Raw genomic sequence first — 17908 nt, forward strand, 5'->3', positions numbered from 1 at the left:
CATAGAAAACCAGGAGATGATTACTAGGTCATATATTTCGTGGCTTTTCGGTCAGGAGTATGCCACAATGCATGGTAGGCCATTCTAGGCCATAACAGTCTCTTATCATACGCTACCTTTTTACCCCGTGGTGTCAATGCACGAAAACTTAGGGGAGGAGGGGGCAATTTTTTTCAATTTCTAATGAAAGTACCAAGAAAGGCATTTTTCGAAATTTGGGAGGCATAGGCCCCCTCCCCCAATTCACACCACTGGTTTAGTCTACTGTGACAGATTAAATGTACTAAGAAAATTTAATTTATCGCGGTTTTCGTTTAATCTCATAGAAATTATCATGACAAGTTTTTTTCTAGTTTATACGCACAGGAATAAATTTATACAGCATACAATTTAGAGGATTCAAATCATAGCGACTTAATAACATTATACATAAAAAAAAAACTGTTTGAATCAGAACATACATATTGACAACCTCAGAATATGTTAGAAACAATAAATATTCGCTAGATAATGAGCATAATACTGCATGAACAACCAAACAAATTCTTGAATAAAGACACTTGTGTTTGCAGGCGTGGTCTTAGTCGAACATTCACAAATTAAATTCCCAATTAAATATATTAAGTTAAGTTCCCAAGTAAGAACAGATTAAGTCAAGTAAGAACAAATTAAGTTCTCAACTAAATATAAACAAATTAAATATAGACGGAATATTTGAGCATTAGCCTGAAACTGAGAAGAAATGCTTAAACTTTTAAACCATTTGAATAGCTGAAATGCACGGAGTAAAACACAATGGAATGCCCAACGGTGACTAAGTAAAATCCAGCGGATTTACAATGGTGACTGAGTAAAACCCACTTGGGATACTAACTCACTAAGCATGAGAATCTAGAGGCGGTCCCAATATTAGGGTCACCGATCACTATAAGACGCTTTTCAATTTCATATGCCGCCCCGTCTATATTTAATTCATTAACGGTCTGAATATAGAAAGGCATGTAACACCTTCAATAAGGACAGTCCTTAAAATAGGAAAAGGAAAACAAATATTTTTTTTGTAAAAAAGAATATTGCTCCAATTCTTCTAATAAAAAATAAAATACTAGCAATTAAAATAAAATATTAAAATTAAATACGAAAAAACTCAAAATTTGTAGTTTTACATAGAATAAAAAGTACGTCAAACTGTTCTTAATTTAAAGTTACGCACATCTGTCTCAAAAATAGCTGTAAAACCAACTAAAATGAACCCATAACGTGTTTTTTTCCAATTATTTACTTGCCTTTTCTATTATTTATTTACATTATTTATGTTACCAATATTATGAATTACCTATTTGTTTCTGTATATTTCCAGGCAATGAAATCTCTAGCAGTTGGGTTTGGGGCAGGAGACCTTAAAAAAGGATCAAAGTTATTTTCTTCTTCTGATTCAAGAATGAATCTATTATGGTTTTGTGAAATTTATTTCATACAGAAGCGGTTCTAGAGAAGGGACAGAGCAATTGCCCTGCTCGCAGAAATCTTAGGGGCGCAAAATTTCATATAAATAATCTAACATTTACAATGAATTTGTAATTTTTAAAAATTTTATTTTATTTAAATAAAGTGGAGGGCACAGTTAATAAATGAAAATAATTGATAAATAAAAATTAATTAAAAACAAAAGTAGTTAATAATAATTATGTAACTAAAATAATAAATTTGAAAAATTAAATCATAAATTATTAATTAATTAATAATTGAAATTAATTTTAGTGTAGTGTTTATTTTCGGAAAAAAAAATTTTGATTAACTGATTGTTGCGGTTGCTCTCCTAATTCTGTAAACGGGATATATTCTAAAAATTTAGAAAGTAGCTCGTTCAGAGCATTACGCAAAAAGGACTGTAAACCTGTACAATCCTAGTTTTGTATTGTCATTAAATTATCTATACGAGGCACATACAAAAGAACGCGGGGATGGGACCCATACCCACCCAAACCTGAGGGGTTTAAACCATTTTTCGATAAATTCTGAAAATGTGTTATTTTGTTTTTGTCTTTTTTCAAATTTTTGCCTAGCCCCTAAATAAGTTCCTATGTGGACGTCTAATCCGTGTAATATCAGTATTTGCCGACTCTATGTGCAATCAATTGGCAGTTTCATTTCAGGAAATACTTTCACGACCCTCCAAAATCAAAATATATTTTTTGTCACAACTTGGGTTGGATGCACCACACAAACACACAAGCACAAGCACAAAAGTCAACATTATATATACACTATATATATATATATATATATATATATATATATATATATATATATATATATATATATATATATATATATATATATATATATATACGTAATTTTTTTTTGCTTAAACCATAGTATGTTTGACATACACCGTATATTTTAGTAAATAGAAATTGTCACTGCTTAAACCTTTTTTTTGCGCTGAACATGTTTTGAATTTGGAAGGTCAAAATATCCAAACTTCTTAATGGCGCCTTTAAACTCTATATAGCTCTAGTTACAAAAAAAATAAAAGCATCAGAAAAAAAAAATATGAAAAAAGGTTTCTAACTATTCTAGGTTGTCATGGCAAGCCAGAGAAATACCGTGCGCTATGCTGAGCGACCTTGAGATAATACAATCAACAACAACAACAACAATAAAATTTACACACTTGAAAGCGCGCGCGGGTTTCACCGTGCGCACACTTTGCTTCTATAGCACACACGGCCAAAATACGGGTAGGGGTTTGGGGCGGGGATTGTCAAGCTCTTTGCAAAAAAAGGATCGACACAATTAGTAGCACCTGTAGAAGCACACAAAATTTTTAAGCTCCGGTATGGTTGTACTTGGTTTCCACAAAAACGTATACGTATTTCGGCTGAGGTACTCCGTGATCCTTTTTCTTAACATTGCGCATAGGCTGTGCGTTCTCTTACAATAAGAGTATGCGTCTTTATATGCGTGCTTTCAGTCAAGCACGCAGTCACGTTCAGTTTGAATTAATATCCTCACTGTCTCCTCCCTCTTAGGTTTAACATCACAGATTTTGCATCCAGCATGGCCCAGGCTTAGGGATACGGAGACTGAGCATTTTCCAGGATGTCCCGGGCCATAACTGTAGCTAAGCTCATTTGTCCAAGTATGTACAGGATTCTCATTTACATGACTACTTCACCTGGAAAACAAAAACTTGTATTTTTATATATATATATATATATATATATATATATATATATATATATATATATATATATATATATATATATATATATATATATATATATATATATATATATATATATATATATATATATATATATATATATATATATATATATATATATAAACAAAAAATCGCGAAGAAAGGAAGAAAACGAGGACAATTAACAGCCAGTGAAAAAATTGAAAAATTATGCAAATTTTTCGGTCAAGACCTCCGCTTGACCGTCCTCAGTGCAGAATAAAACTGATAAAAAATATAAAAACCAAACCTTAAAATAAAAACACCAAACTAAAATTGGACGACCCTTTCCTAGTAACGGTGAAAGGGTAACTTTCCTAGTAACGGTTTCACCGTTACTAGGAAAGGGTCGTCCAATTTTAGTTTGGTGTTTTTATTTTAAGGTTTGGTTTTTATATTTTTATCAGTTTTATTCTGCACTGAGGACGGTCAAGCGGAGGTCTTGACCGAAATATTTGCATAATTTTTCAATTTTTTCACTGGCTGTTAATTATCCTCGTGTTCTTCCTTTCTTCGCGATTTTTGTTTATCATGATTAGCCAGTGTGGTCTCAGAAATTATTTAATATATATATATATATATATATATATATATATATATATATATATATATATATATATATATATATATATATATATATATATATATATATATATATATATATTATATTATTTTCTATTATTTTTTATACTCACACGAAAAAAGACTTTCATTTATATTTCTTATTTTGTTTTATTTTTTATAGTTTTTATTTTCAATTTTATTTCTATTATTTTTTATACTGAACTGAAGAAAATGCTGCGATAATTTTTTCCCGCGTACCATCTTTTTCCCGACATTTCCGAAAAACTGAATTTCTAGATATTTTGAAATCCACAAAAAAGCTGTAAAGGCCAGTGACAAATAGCGTAAGCTATATCTGTTTTCGAATAATTGTCTTTTTTCTTCCTTAATTAAGTGTTTGTATGCAGTTTTACTTTGATTTTTTTCCTTGATTTAGTCTTTTCTTTTTCATGTAGTTTATTTTGAACCCTTATGACTTTATTGAGCTTAATAAACTATCTATGGTCTTATATGAGTTCAAGAATAAAAGTGGGACCATACTTAAGTAGCTTACTTGGTACTCCACAATCAACTGTAAAGTAACTACGACTCCTTCTATATTCGCCGAATTTGACATTTTCCCAATTACCCCATTTAACGTCGCTTAGACTAGGTTTATGAACTTGCAAGTGGGCTACTGCGATTATAATCCATACAAATTTGACTTTAAAATTTTTTTAGATCTTCCTTGTTCTAAATAACACCAATTAAGTTTTAAAAAGGAAATAATGGAGATCGCTACTAAAATTTGCGCCGGAGGGACTCGAACGCAAGGCATCTAGTATACTAGATGGGCAATTCCTGATTACTGGGTTTCGATGTATTTGTGTACTGTATAGTATTCCCTTTGTCGCAAAATTGCCTGTGTATCAATCTCATTTCAGGCTACTATAGTATTTAATACAAATGATTCTTTAGTATAAGTATCTCGATATAATTTCACCATAGTTTAAGCGAATATTTTTTTTTAATTCAAGAATTAAAGCTAACATGGGTCACTTTCTAAGGGCTAAAGAGGTCACTTCCTTTTTTCAAAGCTAACATGGGTCACTTTCTAAAGACTAAAAAGGTCACTTTCTAAAAGCGTAACACAATCTATGTAGCATCCCTATAAATTGAAATAGTAAAAAAGAAGTATAAGGGAGGGTGATATTAAAAGACGTCCTGGAAATAAAAATTCTTTTGAGGGCAAGGTGGTTATCCAATATGACCGTTCTTTGTGTAATATTTGAATAAAAAATAACTATTATTCGAATATGGCTGTCACATCTTTTCCGACACAATATGTCTTAATAAAAATGATAAGAAGAGGTCCCGCCAAACGGAAGAATTCTAAGAAACATTTCTTTTTCATTTCAAGTCATTTAATTTAATTTTAATTGAGGGCATCGAAGAATTTTTTTTATGAAGTAACACTTTTGCTAAGTTGTGAGTTGTGATCATCATCTACATATCTCCTTTCTATGCAATATACCTTTATGCCAATCGATTCTATTCAATTAGGTAGTACCAGATATAAAAAAAAAATAAAAGCTATTTAAAATTTAAAAGGCTATATAAAAAAATCGATTCTATAAAATTTACGGTCAGAGTTGACCGGTAATCCGGAGTCACCCAAGGTTTTTATAATGTCATTTAAAAAATGTAAGAATGGAATAAATAGCGAAAAGTAGCGTGATTGTGTTAACGTAAATCCTTTTCCCTTTTTTTCTCTTTGGGTAGTACATACCCGATATAGCCTATCTTTTTTCTACAATGAAAAGGGTAACAATAAAAAATTGAACTGGGTTCGTAAAAATGGAAGCATTTTGCTAAGAAATTTACAAAAAGGCTGTCACATCAAAGATCCATTCAAAATAAGACGTGCCATTAAAAAACGGAATTTTGCTAAGAAATTCTTCTTTTTCATCATAAGAACTCATCATTAATTGAGGCTGTTGTATATTAAACAGGGGTTCCTGAGAAGTGTCGCTCTTCACAATTCGGCACTTACAAAGATCAATGTTGACTGAATAGGCGCAAAATGTAAAGAAAAAAAAACCTTATGATGCGCTGACGCTTCCTCATCACTGGCTATTGTGAAGGCTATCGTGATTTTATGACAAGCTGGACAAAGGGGTACGATGGTGCATATTCGTTATCGTGATGCTATTCAAAAATTTTCTTCCATAAAGAGAGCCGTTGCTATTCAACTTTGACGGTGGGACTCGTATCGCACCTGTTACTTGTGAGACTTTTTCGCCGCTTTTCATACTATTACAATTAGTATGCCCTTAAAAGGAGGCTTGGATCTTGCATTAAGGGGTTTCTCATTCCAAATACGCATGACATTAGGTAAATCATGCCTTTTTGTTATCTGTCTTGACTAAATAGATTTTGAGAACCAGCCTTGCGGGGTTTTCATTTAAAGAAAAAGAAAATAGTTTTAATAAAGCAAAGAAACATAGGAATCAAATATACTACAAGCTAATAAGAAAGCATATCCTCTTTAATTTACCATATACCATACCATATTAATTACCATATTAACAGACTATTACCTTTTTACCTTAAATGAAAAATTGAAATTACCATTATTTAAAGTTTAGACACCCGGTCTAGATATTGTTTTGTGGCCATTTTCAGTAAGAAAAAAAAAATTATTTCAGAAGATACTGAGATATCTAGGTTCTTGGCCATTATATGGGCAGTTACAAGGAATCTAGTCACGAAAAACCCGTTTTTGACGGGTTAATTCACGACACCGCTATAAAGTAATGGAATGCATAGCGTGGTTTTCATTGTGTATACGATATTTAAACTGTTGCTTTTTGGGGTTTCGGGCAGGGAAGGCACCTAAGTTAGGTTACGTATTTAATAAATGCAATGAATTACAACCCCCACCCCCTTAATTTGCAAATATATAGCCCAAATTTGTTTATAAACTATTATATATTCATCCTATTTTATTTTATTTCATTAGCATTAACCAAACTTGACTTTTTAGAAATGCCCATATAATGCCCAAGTACCGAGATCTTTTTTTGGAAAATTGTAAGGAAAAATATACGGTAACTAAAGCGTATTTTTTAATTCCTTAAGTCTTTTGTTTTCTCTATTTACCGCGTAATATCTGCTGAAAGTACCTAAATGTTTGCCACTAACAACTAAACAACTAACACTAACAACTACCAACTACTAACAACTAAACAGCTAACAACTAACACTAATAACTAACAACTGCTAACAACTAAATGCAGTACTAAGTCACCTAAGGCAAAAACCGCTACCCACGTTTCTTCTCCAACCGCCCTACTCAAAGCTTCTCTCTTTACTATCGATCAATAAGAACGAATCAATACCGAATTTTGAGACATTAAGGTTGATTATTACTAAAAGCTTCATTTATAAGTTTTTTTTTAATATTATTTGTATTTACATATTTGTTTAGTTCATTGTAAATATTATAACTTTTAACTATATTTGCAATTTTTATTATTCTGTTTACTGCTGAAAAAACTGACTTCTATGTGATTCTAGAATTATTTCTAGCCCCATTTAAAAGGTAGAATACTTTGTTATTTTTCCAAAATTCGGAAAAGATAAAAATAAATAAAATCTATGTATTCTATATTTCCATAATCTTATTAAAATATTTTACCGGTGAGTAATCTAATAAAAGTTTAACGTAATAACAGTCTAAGCACTTTGAGCAGTCTAACCGGCTCGAAAAATTTAAATAATTTCGAAACAGGGTTGCCACTTCACTTTATGAGGCTCACTACCTTAGTGGCAAAAAAGTACTGGAAGATAAGATTAGTATTGTCTTGATAAATATTTCGTACAAGAGGTCCCAGACTACAAGATTAAAGGTACAAGATTTTCCAAAAATAGTAACTTTAACAAAAAGTACTAAATAGTCCTATCCAGGGGCGAATCTCCAACATTTTATTGGGAGGGGGGACAAGAGGGGTCCATATCCCCCCAGACGACACCCTTGGTCCTATCTTCTTTAGAAGTACTCTTCACGCATAATTTTTGAAAAAGGTACTACAAATAGTACAAATACACCACCTGTGGCAACTCTGCTACAATTCCCATACCTGTATTCCCTCATACGTCCTAGTGCTTTGAAGATGGATGAAAGAGCGGACATAAAACCCAACTATATAATGTTTAGCAATTAGCGTAGTATATATTACAGCGCCGTTACCATTATGGAGGTTTTAAGCGCTATTTAAATGTTTATTTTTTAATACATTAATTTTGTCCTCAAGAAGCGCAAATGCTTAAATGTGTTTCCAAGATTTATGGGTTATAGCCGTGGAAACTAGCATGCATTGGAAGAAGGGCAATAAATTATAAGCTTTAATGAAATTGGCGTTACAAAACGTTAAATTAATGATCAAAAGTACCTTAAAACGGTGTGGACTACAAATGGTGTCCATAATACTGAGGCGGGTAATGGTACTCTGAATGAAAGGCGGCTTCTGGTGTTCGATGCATCATGGCGGCAGCTGCAGTGCTATCCATCATGTACCCCATTCCTGCTTCAGGACTATAGGCAGCACTGGGGCCAGCGGGGTATAATGCTGCAAGAAAAAAAATTATGAACAAGGTAAACGCTAAAAAATTACAAAACAAGCTTAATAAAAGTTTCGTCTTGGCGTATATATTTATCTAAGTGTTAAGACGTTACTAAGGGGATGCTGTAACTTGGATTAGGATTATCCGCTATGCATAAAGTCCGTCAAAAAGACTATAGGTAGGTAACAAAAGTGGGAACTGGCGATGGTGTCAACCAAAAAAGGCACCAGCCACGCCTAGTGTTTGGCGTTTCTTGGCATTTCTAGGCAACAAACATTCAACATTATTGTTGAATGACCCTTAGTTCCACCCTAGGATGGATGGATGATACAGTATTTATCAACAAGTGAAAATGACATAATTTTTATATAATCCTGGAAAAGACTTATGCCAGTTTTGCCTCACACTCAGACTATCTGTCTTGGCTTTCTTCAATTAGCCATGGCTTAATGGTAACTTGATTTTAATTCAAAAATCAGCATTCAACAATAAGCAATAAAGATTTCTTGGCAATAAGGCGAAATTAGTATAATTGGCGAAATTGACGTAGTAATAAGTGTCTGATCTTAGTTTCTGACACTGCCGCTAGTCCCCACTCTTATAAGTTCCTCTTACTCTTTGGTCCGTCATGTAATAGCTTTCGCCTAGTATTTAGACAATCTTCATTACTTGTGTTTCCCTCATAAAGCATCTATATAAAGTCCTTTACATAATATCTTTACACACTGCAAATTCTGTATATAAAGTATGTATACTTTAGTCTTAACAATCTTTACATTTTTAAAGTCATTACATTTTTAAAATAGCCCTACAAAGTTTGACAGCTTACAGTAAAATTTGCAAATAACTTTCTACAGAAAAAGATACTTAGACCTATTCTATGCCCTCCAGGTATATGTTCACATAGGGGAATTTGGGTCAGCCCCCATTCCCCGAAAATCTCGAGCTGTTTACGATTTTCCCAGGTAATTCTTTTTATTTTACTGATGAACTTGTTGCGAAACAGATGAAACCTGATGTACAACACAAAGGCGTCCTTATTTTTTGCGCAAAAATGCAGCTATGTGGACCTAGCATTAGCCTGTACTCCTATTTTGCTTATTTTATTATGACTGCAATCTTTATTTAATAGTTTTTATTTATTTTTAGATTGACTTTACCAAAAATCTAACAGACTTAATGCTATTTATTCACATTCAGGAAGATTTTTGTCAATGAACTTCTATGCCGGTTCTAACTTTTTGCCTTTAAAAAAACTTAATATTAAACAAATTCCTATTCCAATGCTCAATAGAAATCAGAGTTTCCATTCTGAAATAGTGGTTGCGTTTCAATCAATTTATTGTCATCACCTTAAAGTTCAACAAAAAACGAAGAGAACCACAATCTTTCAGGGAGGCAATTGAAATTAAAAATCCATAAATAAAGACGACACATTAAATCAAGGCCGTACCCAGAGGGGGGGGGGTTTGGGGGTTTTTGACCCCCCCCCCCTCTCCGAAATGTTTGTTTGACTCGTAAAAACGTAACATAAATGGATATAAACAAATTTTGTATGCGGTTTTTGAGGGGTTTTTCTGTGTGAACCCTCCCCCCCCCTCGAAAAAAAGTCTTTGAGTAAAACCCCCTCCGAAAAAAAAATCCTGGATAAGGCCTTGCTGAATCCTTACCCAATCTGATTTTCGAATGGTCTTGCATTTGTTTCGTTTATTTTTTTCAATCATTTCACTGGTTCGGTTCAGTTTACCATTTTTTTTCTTTTTGTATATACCATTTTGCCTTTTCTTTTTTTGGAGCTCTGAGGTCTTAGCGAAATTTTTTGTCAAAATGTCTGCATTGTTTTTCAGTTTTTTTTTTTTTTTTTTTTTATTGGCTGAAAATTAACCTCGTTTGGTTTCTCAACATTTTTTTTTCTTAATCTATTTCATTTTTGTAAAATAAACCCAAAACCTCGCATTTCAGTTGGAGGAACACCAGGACACATAATTTGTACACTAAACAACTCTACGCTTTCTAATTCTACCTTACTCTTTTTAATTCTACCTTAAATTAACCCAAAACCTCGCATTTTAGTCGGGGGAACACCAGGAAATATATTTTGCACACTAGATAATTCTACGCTTTCTAATTCTTTTAAAAAGTGATATACAATATTTGAAGGCCAATTCCATCGGCTTTACTTGAAATTGTGTTTTGCTCATTCTTGAGGAGGGTGATTTTTTTTAACACTTAGAATTTCTCTGAAAGGAACAACTTTAATTTACCGGAAACTTAGTTTTTGCTCATTTAGACTAGTCGTTGGAAATCTTGAGAAGAGGAATTTCAAAGTCCAAAAATAAGGATATCCGCCTTGGAAAATGGACCGAAAGAAAGAAATCCCTAAAAGGGAATGGGATATTTTAAGAATGCGAAAATGGATTTCTTATTAGACGATGTATAAAATATACAAGACATCCAACTTTCAAATTAAGAAGTTGAATGACTTTTTATTGAAATAAGAACACTTACTATAAATTGTCAAAAATACAGTAGAGAGATAAAAAGCTGCTTTTGATTGTTAAATAGGATAACTTTCAAAGAGACACTAAAAACTTAAGCAGCTTTAAATAAAAGGGCTTGGAAGATGGGCAGAAAGCAAAAAAAAAAAATTAAGAAGTTGAATGAATTTTATTAAATCGATGAAAATGCTAATAAACTATAAAATAGCCCAGAGAAAAGCCGCAGAGCCTTAATGCAAGGCCGCATACAGGGGGAGGGTTTTTTACCCCCTCCCAAAATGATTGATCGACTCGAAAAACGTAACAAAAATGAATATAAACAAATTAATGATGTTTTTTTTAAGTTTTTTATACCCCCCCCCGAAAAAAAATCCTGTATACGTCCCTGCCTTGGTGTTTTAGCTTTCTAATAATTTTTAAGTTGGCATTCAACATTTAAAATCATGAACAGCATTAAATCAAGCGATTGATGCAAACTTTTTATTTAATACATCATTTAACAATGTTCTTATTCTATTACAATATGCAAAACTATTAAGCTTTCAATTAAGAAATTGAATGTATTTTTGTTAAATTAGGGGAAATAATTATTGATTAAATAAAATAGCAAAGATGAAATAGTCAAACTTGGAAAAAAATTATCTTTAGCCTGATATAAAATGCAGGTTTAGGAAATAGTAGCTCTTAGCACCTTTCAGTAAGGTAAACTTCCCCTCGCTAAAAAAGAAAAAATGGAAATTTATGAAAATTACCATTTCGGCGGTAATAATTACAATAGCGGTACAATTGTTGACATAGAATTTTTCAAGATGGAATTTAAGAACAGTTATCGATTTATTTTTCCTGGATATAGTGTAATTTCACTAATATATAAACAAAAAAAAATAATTAAATCTTTTTTCCAGCTTTTCTTTTAAACGAAACAACGAAAAAAAGCAATGGATTCGTAAGTTTGATACTAAAACTTTAATTCTTAAGTTTAAACTTTAAACTGAGGTTGAGCATGCTTATCAATTTAGCTGATAATCCATCTTCTCAATTTACTTTATTAAAGTTCAACTTTCACATCAAAACTTTTTTTTCCAAAAAAAGATTTAAAATTCCGAACATTCTTTCTAACACTTTTCACAAAGTTACACAAGATTATCCGTTCAAACTATCATTAAGCATGATTTTAATCCTGAGTCCACAATATGAATTTACGTGTTCCTTAGACATTTACTGCTTCTTAAAAATCTCTTTTTCGAATCAAGCTAGGGAGGGGAAACCGATGGAAATGGCCGTTTCCCCACGCTAAGCTAACTGTCTTAGAGGTCACGCGATCCTAAAACGCTAAGTGGCCTGCCATGCACTTTGACGAGAGAATTTGCTCCAGAATAAACGGAGAGATACCATGCGAACATTAATTTTTTATGGCCATTCTGTAGCAGCTAGAATACTTGTTTAAATTTGTCATACATTCGCTGGAGCTCCATAATGGAAAAAAGTATAAAACAAATATAGGGAAATAAATTGTAGGCTTTTAAATAAAAAAAGAGCGCCAAGAGGTTGTTTATTGCAGTGTTGAATGATATTGGATATCGGTATCGATATATCGAGTAAATATCTATATCCGAACATAAATATCGATATTACAGATCATATTTGGGAAATTTTTTACTATTATCGGCTTTTCCCGCCATCTACTGGTGAACGACCAGCAGTAAAGATCTTAAAATAGAAAAAGCTCTCGTAGATGGCCAAGAAAAAGAAGAATAATATATTAAATCCAATGAATCATGCATACATATTGCGTTCGAATTATCTGACTTATCGACCTAATGCTAGCTTAAGTAAAAAAAAGTTTGTTTTTTATTGTTTAATTTCATGTTATTTTGAAGCTTGAAAACAAAGAGGCAAAACGCTGTTTAGTTAAGATTTTCGTTTTTGAACTTCGGCAAAGCCAAGAGTGTTTCGACCCAAGAATGGATCCGAAATATCGATTTAAATATTCGAAAGTAAACATATCGATATGTCAGTGCATCGATCAATCAAAATATCGCCCAACACTAAATCTTTGTCTTCTAGCTTATTGGAATGTTAAAAATTAAGAATAGAGAGAAAAAGAGAATGTAAAATTGAGTAAAACTTGGTTTTAATGGGAGTCAGATTTCGTTCTGGCCCCAGGATTTGCGGTCGCTCGATGAAAAAATGTCGTCGTGTGAGCGAAGCGTTTGTTTCAGTTTCGGATCAGATCTGAAAAATTCGTTCCCCAGATGGTAAAACCGTGTTTAAATTAGTAAAAGCCGTCTATTCATGCACCAATAAAAACACAAAATTGGCATGGAAATCGTGGTATTGACAAAACTCGATAATGGAGCAAAATGCTTTAGAACACCGTTTTATGTAGTTTAGGCACACCGTTTTGTGTTGTCGGTGCATCTAAGTGCATAGAAGTATTTCTTTTTAGCCAAAAATATAACATTCGTCTTCAGTTTACTCTGTACTAGCACTATTATAACAGCATGATTAAGAAAAAAATAAAATAAAAGGTAAAACAATGAACCAGATACTGAATCAAACCTCTTTTTGGTTTAAAATTATAACGTAACAATCATGTGTCGGTAAAAAATCCTAGAGTTACAAATAATATTGGCAAAAAATCTTGTTTAAATAAGGAAATACCGCCTATTAATAAACTATTAAAAATCTAAAATAGGTATTCTTTTTTAGATAAGTGTTCTTTTTTTTAAAAAAATTTGCATGGAAACTCCAGAGAATTCCTCTTTCAGACATGCCATCCTGAAGTCACATAGCAGGGCCACTAGCGGTGCCGTTTTCATTTGGCAAAAAACTGTGCTGTCTTCTCTTAGAACCCCTCTTAAATCATGTTATGCACAAAAGAAGTGTCCAATAGAAAAAGGAGGGAGCAGACAATTGAAAACAAATCCAATGACCCCTTTTATCCAATTTTTGGTTGGTTAAACGTTGGTTTTGACCTGCCAATTCATTTTGCCCGAAAATTCCTACAGAATTGTAAGCTGTTAATTTCAAGTTGTAAGTATATTTCCAGTATGTCGTGTCAAAGACAATTAAATATAAAAAAAACGGCTCAATAAGATTGGACTGAACTTGACTAAATGCCCCAATATTTATTACTACTTAATACTTACTCAGGGTTGCCAACTTTTCGGTCCATGAATATATCCCCTGAGCATCCAAAAATGTGTCATTTTTAGGTAAAATATGTCCATCTTGAAATCGCAAAAACTAGAGCTTATTTTTTTAACAGTAGTATTATTGACCAAAAGACGCTTTGTATACCTCTTTCAAAGCGGACAGTTAACATCAAATATAATGAAAACGAAAAAAAAATCCGCATAAAACATTCATACAAAATGACTTAGTGCGAAAGCACGAAACATATATAAACATGTAAATCCCTTACTTTAGAGAAAACCCTTTACATGCGACATCTGTGGTAAAACCTAAATGTTCAAAAAAAAATCGAGAAAATGCACTATTTTGGCGAATAGAGACATTTTTTTTTACCAAAATATTTATCTAATTGGAAAATATTTCGTTTATGTTCTAAACTTACAAAATATCTCCCTTTTTAGCCATTTTATGGCCCACAATTCAACAATATGTCACTTTTTGCCTTTTTATGTCGTTATGTCCTTTTTGACATAAAATGGGTCCAATTGGCAACCCTTTACTTACTTTTACTACTTGCAACAGGGCCAGGCATTTTCTACCCCACATGGCATCTGCAATTCAGGCGTTACGTAAAAATTTGTTTAACCGTAAGCTCCCCAGATTTTCCAACATTTAATGCAGCCAATTTATTTTCTTATAGATATAAATCTACAAAATTATGGATATTTGAGCCTGGACGATGGAAACGTCAGACCCTTCCCCCTCAAACAAAGATATCGTGGTTCTCCTGAAGATTTACGCCGTTTGCACCCATGATCTTCGGCCCGTGTTTTTTTTTTTTTTTTTTGAAAAAAGAGGACCAAGAAAGTAAAGGCATACCAAAATCAAACCACATTAAAAAAAAGCATTTTCGAATACCTTCATCCATATCTACGCTTAGTAGAAACTTTATACGTTTAGTTACAACGTTATACGTTTAGTAGAAACCTAATATATCATATATCCATCTTTTACGTTCCTTGCATTTGAGATTTTGTATTGAAAATCTACACTACAAAACGAGAGCATTTGGTACACGTTATTGTTATTCTTAATATCCCTCACGATTCCCTGTAATAGTACCATTGGTCCTGCCTAGCCACTGACCTTTCTTTTACTCTCCTTTGAATTTATATTATTTCATTGTCGCTCCATTTGGGAATCGTAAATACTTCAAAAGTCTTCGTAATTCTTTCGAATAGAAGCAGTGAACAGAAAAGCAATTTAAGCAGAAGGAATGTTTTTGCTTCTATGGATTGAAGCAATTCCCAGACATTTCTATCGTATTTTCCACTTTTTGTTTGAACAGGAAATAAACTCACTCCAAGTTCCAAATTCGAAGTTTCTTGGAGAAGCAATGGTTGAAAAAGTGAAACTTTGCAACGAAAATGGTTTTTATTCATTGGAAGTTCGTGCTTGACTAAACAACCAAAATGATATATATTTAAATTAAATTAAATGAAACACTGGAAAACTAAGGCACAATTTTTTAACGGGATAACGAGCTGAAATTTAAGCGTGAAAAAAATCAACAAAATTTTATAAAAGGTTTGCAATTTTACCGATTCAAGACTTCAAGAATGTGAATTCTTTCGGAGATGCACAAGGTCGAAACCTTAAGTGGTTAAACAATACTTCTCTAAGGGAGAGGGGGTAAAGCAAAAAAATTCGTTGTAAGAATCCTTCTGGAGGGTCTTTTCAATCGACCATGAATTCCCACCTTTTCCTCCTGGCATGCCACCTGATTCTCGGACCTAGTTGTACCACTGAGACAGGAAGAGTAAAAAATAGGTTCAAATATCTTGAGCGTCGAAAGCGAATATTCCCCTTGCTTTGAACTTTTTCTTGTTGAGTTTTGAATTTGAAGCTAAGAAACTTTGTGAAACCATTTTTAGTTCCGTAAAGATGCCCTTAGAATTTTTTCAGAAGGCCAAACTTGCAAAAACTCCTCCAAATGAAGGAGAGGATGATTTAGAAAATAAGTGTTATGCAGAATACTGTTCGAATATTAACATTCGAATATTAACGAAATTCTTTGCTTTTGGAAATTTTAGTCTCCTAGCGAGGGAATAGAAAAGGTTTTCTAGTTTAGACCCCTCCCCCTCCTGCAAGTGGGCGTCAACCGTCCTTATGTCAGGACTGAATATTCATAAATTGTGTTTGGTGCTTATGATGCAGAGCAGCAGTCTCAAAATCATGGAAAATCAAAATCATTCCCTAATGAAAACGATTTACCGGACAAGTGGTAAATGTTCATTATTTTATTATTTATTTATTAATACCGACAGCGGTAAGCTATACAAAAAGCTTGTCGCACTAAAGGAATAACATAATAAGGCAACGATAGATCTTACTTTACAAAATATAAACACAACAGAAATTCCCTGTAAATATACATGAAAACACATTTAAAATGGATCTTGAAAGGACCGACTGTGAAAATTTGTAGAAGCTAGTTTTGTTTTGAAAGTGTGGATTGTGAGAGTATCAACAGTCTCTGACGGAAGTGCATTCCAAGGCTTGCACACACGGCTGGACAGTGAGTTTTGACCTAATCTTGTAGGCTACGTGGCCGTAGTGGGTGAATTTTGTGCTGGTGTTGACGGGTGGTGTTGTATCCTGAGAAGGCGAAGAAGTGAGATGGGGTGATATTGTCAATGTTCTTAACGATTCTGAATGTATTTATTAGGTCACCTCTATTACGCTTGAACTGAAGACTGGGTAACTGTAGTCGCTGTATTCTCTGTTGGTATGGCAAATGTCTCAGATAAGGTACGAGTTTAGTTGCCCTACGTTGAACTTTTTCAATCCTTGCTCGGTCTCTCTTGTTAAGGGGAAACCGTACTGACGAGCAATACTAAAGTATTGGGCGAACAGTTGAAATATAAAGTGATATGAGTGAATGGAAGTTAAATCTTGAGAACATGCGCTTTAAGTGCAACATTTGGTAGTTTACCCAATGGGTAATCTGCGACACAGGTTTATCAAACTTCAGGCTTGAATTGAAGCAAACCCCAAGATCTCTAATATACTCAACGCTTGGAATTCGTTTTCCATCAAGGAAGTAAGGGCAATGTTGAGAAGGTCTACGAAGATAATGAACAGTGCTGCACTTAGTCTCGTTAATGAACATACAGTTTGCTATGCACCACTGACGCAGAGCATCCAAGTCACTTTGGAGCAGTGAAATCTCTTGTTCATTCAGTACTGATCTGTACAGTTTCACATCATCCGCAAACATTTTTACAGTCGAGTTATTAACAACAAACGGTAGATCGTTAATAAAAATGCAGAAAAGTACAGGCCCAAGGCAACTGCCTTGCGGAACTCCACTGATCACAGGTGTGGAATCTGATAGGGCTTCTCCTACAACAACCTATAGGGTTCTGTGTGTTAGATAATCTGTTATCCATGCAGCAGTCCGAGAGCCAATCCCATATTGTTGACACTTCTTAATCAGAAGTGAGATAGAAATTTTGTCAAACGCCTTAGAAAAGTCAACATAAATGCAATCAAACAACACCCCCCTATCCGCCATTGAGTGAAAGTCACCGATGACTTCCAGAAGCTGTGTATTACAAGGATACTATAGTTGTATTATATAGGAGTTACTATAGTTGTATCGATAGTTGAAGTCCGCTAAATGTCAAGATGTCTCCACAGATGCGTTGAAGATGTCTCCTGCCATTTTCAACACAGCCTCGTAACTTCAAACAATAATTTCTCTCTTTTTTTTTTTTTTTTTTTTTTTTTTTTTGCAAGACAAGTGATTTTGATTTTAGACATCCTATAAGTCTATACATTGGCACGATCTTTG

At 33.3% G+C, this 17908-nt stretch overlaps 1 protein-coding gene across 1 annotated transcript in view; it reads right to left on the reverse strand.

The window, feature by feature from the left end:
• Positions 1-298: 298 nt before the first annotated feature.
• The window catches only part of hth (Meis homeobox homothorax), a 225812-nt gene continuing 208202 nt past the window's right edge, over positions 299-17908 (reverse strand). Inside the window, exons 13-14 of the mRNA XM_089092120.1 lie at positions 8245-8421; positions 299-3181 (exon numbers count right to left, since the gene is read on the reverse strand). Coding sequence (XP_088948246.1) covers positions 8261-8421 — 161 coding nt within the window. The 3' untranslated portion in view covers positions 299-3181; positions 8245-8260. The remainder of the gene's footprint in view (positions 3182-8244; positions 8422-17908) is intronic.

This window comes from Artemia sp. Qi Xiang Cuo, chromosome 7, assembly GCF_049724085.1.
Source record: "Artemia sp. Qi Xiang Cuo chromosome 7, ASM4972408v1, whole genome shotgun sequence".
In the NCBI taxonomy this organism is placed as follows: domain Eukaryota; kingdom Metazoa; phylum Arthropoda; class Branchiopoda; order Anostraca; family Artemiidae; genus Artemia; species Artemia sp. Qi Xiang Cuo.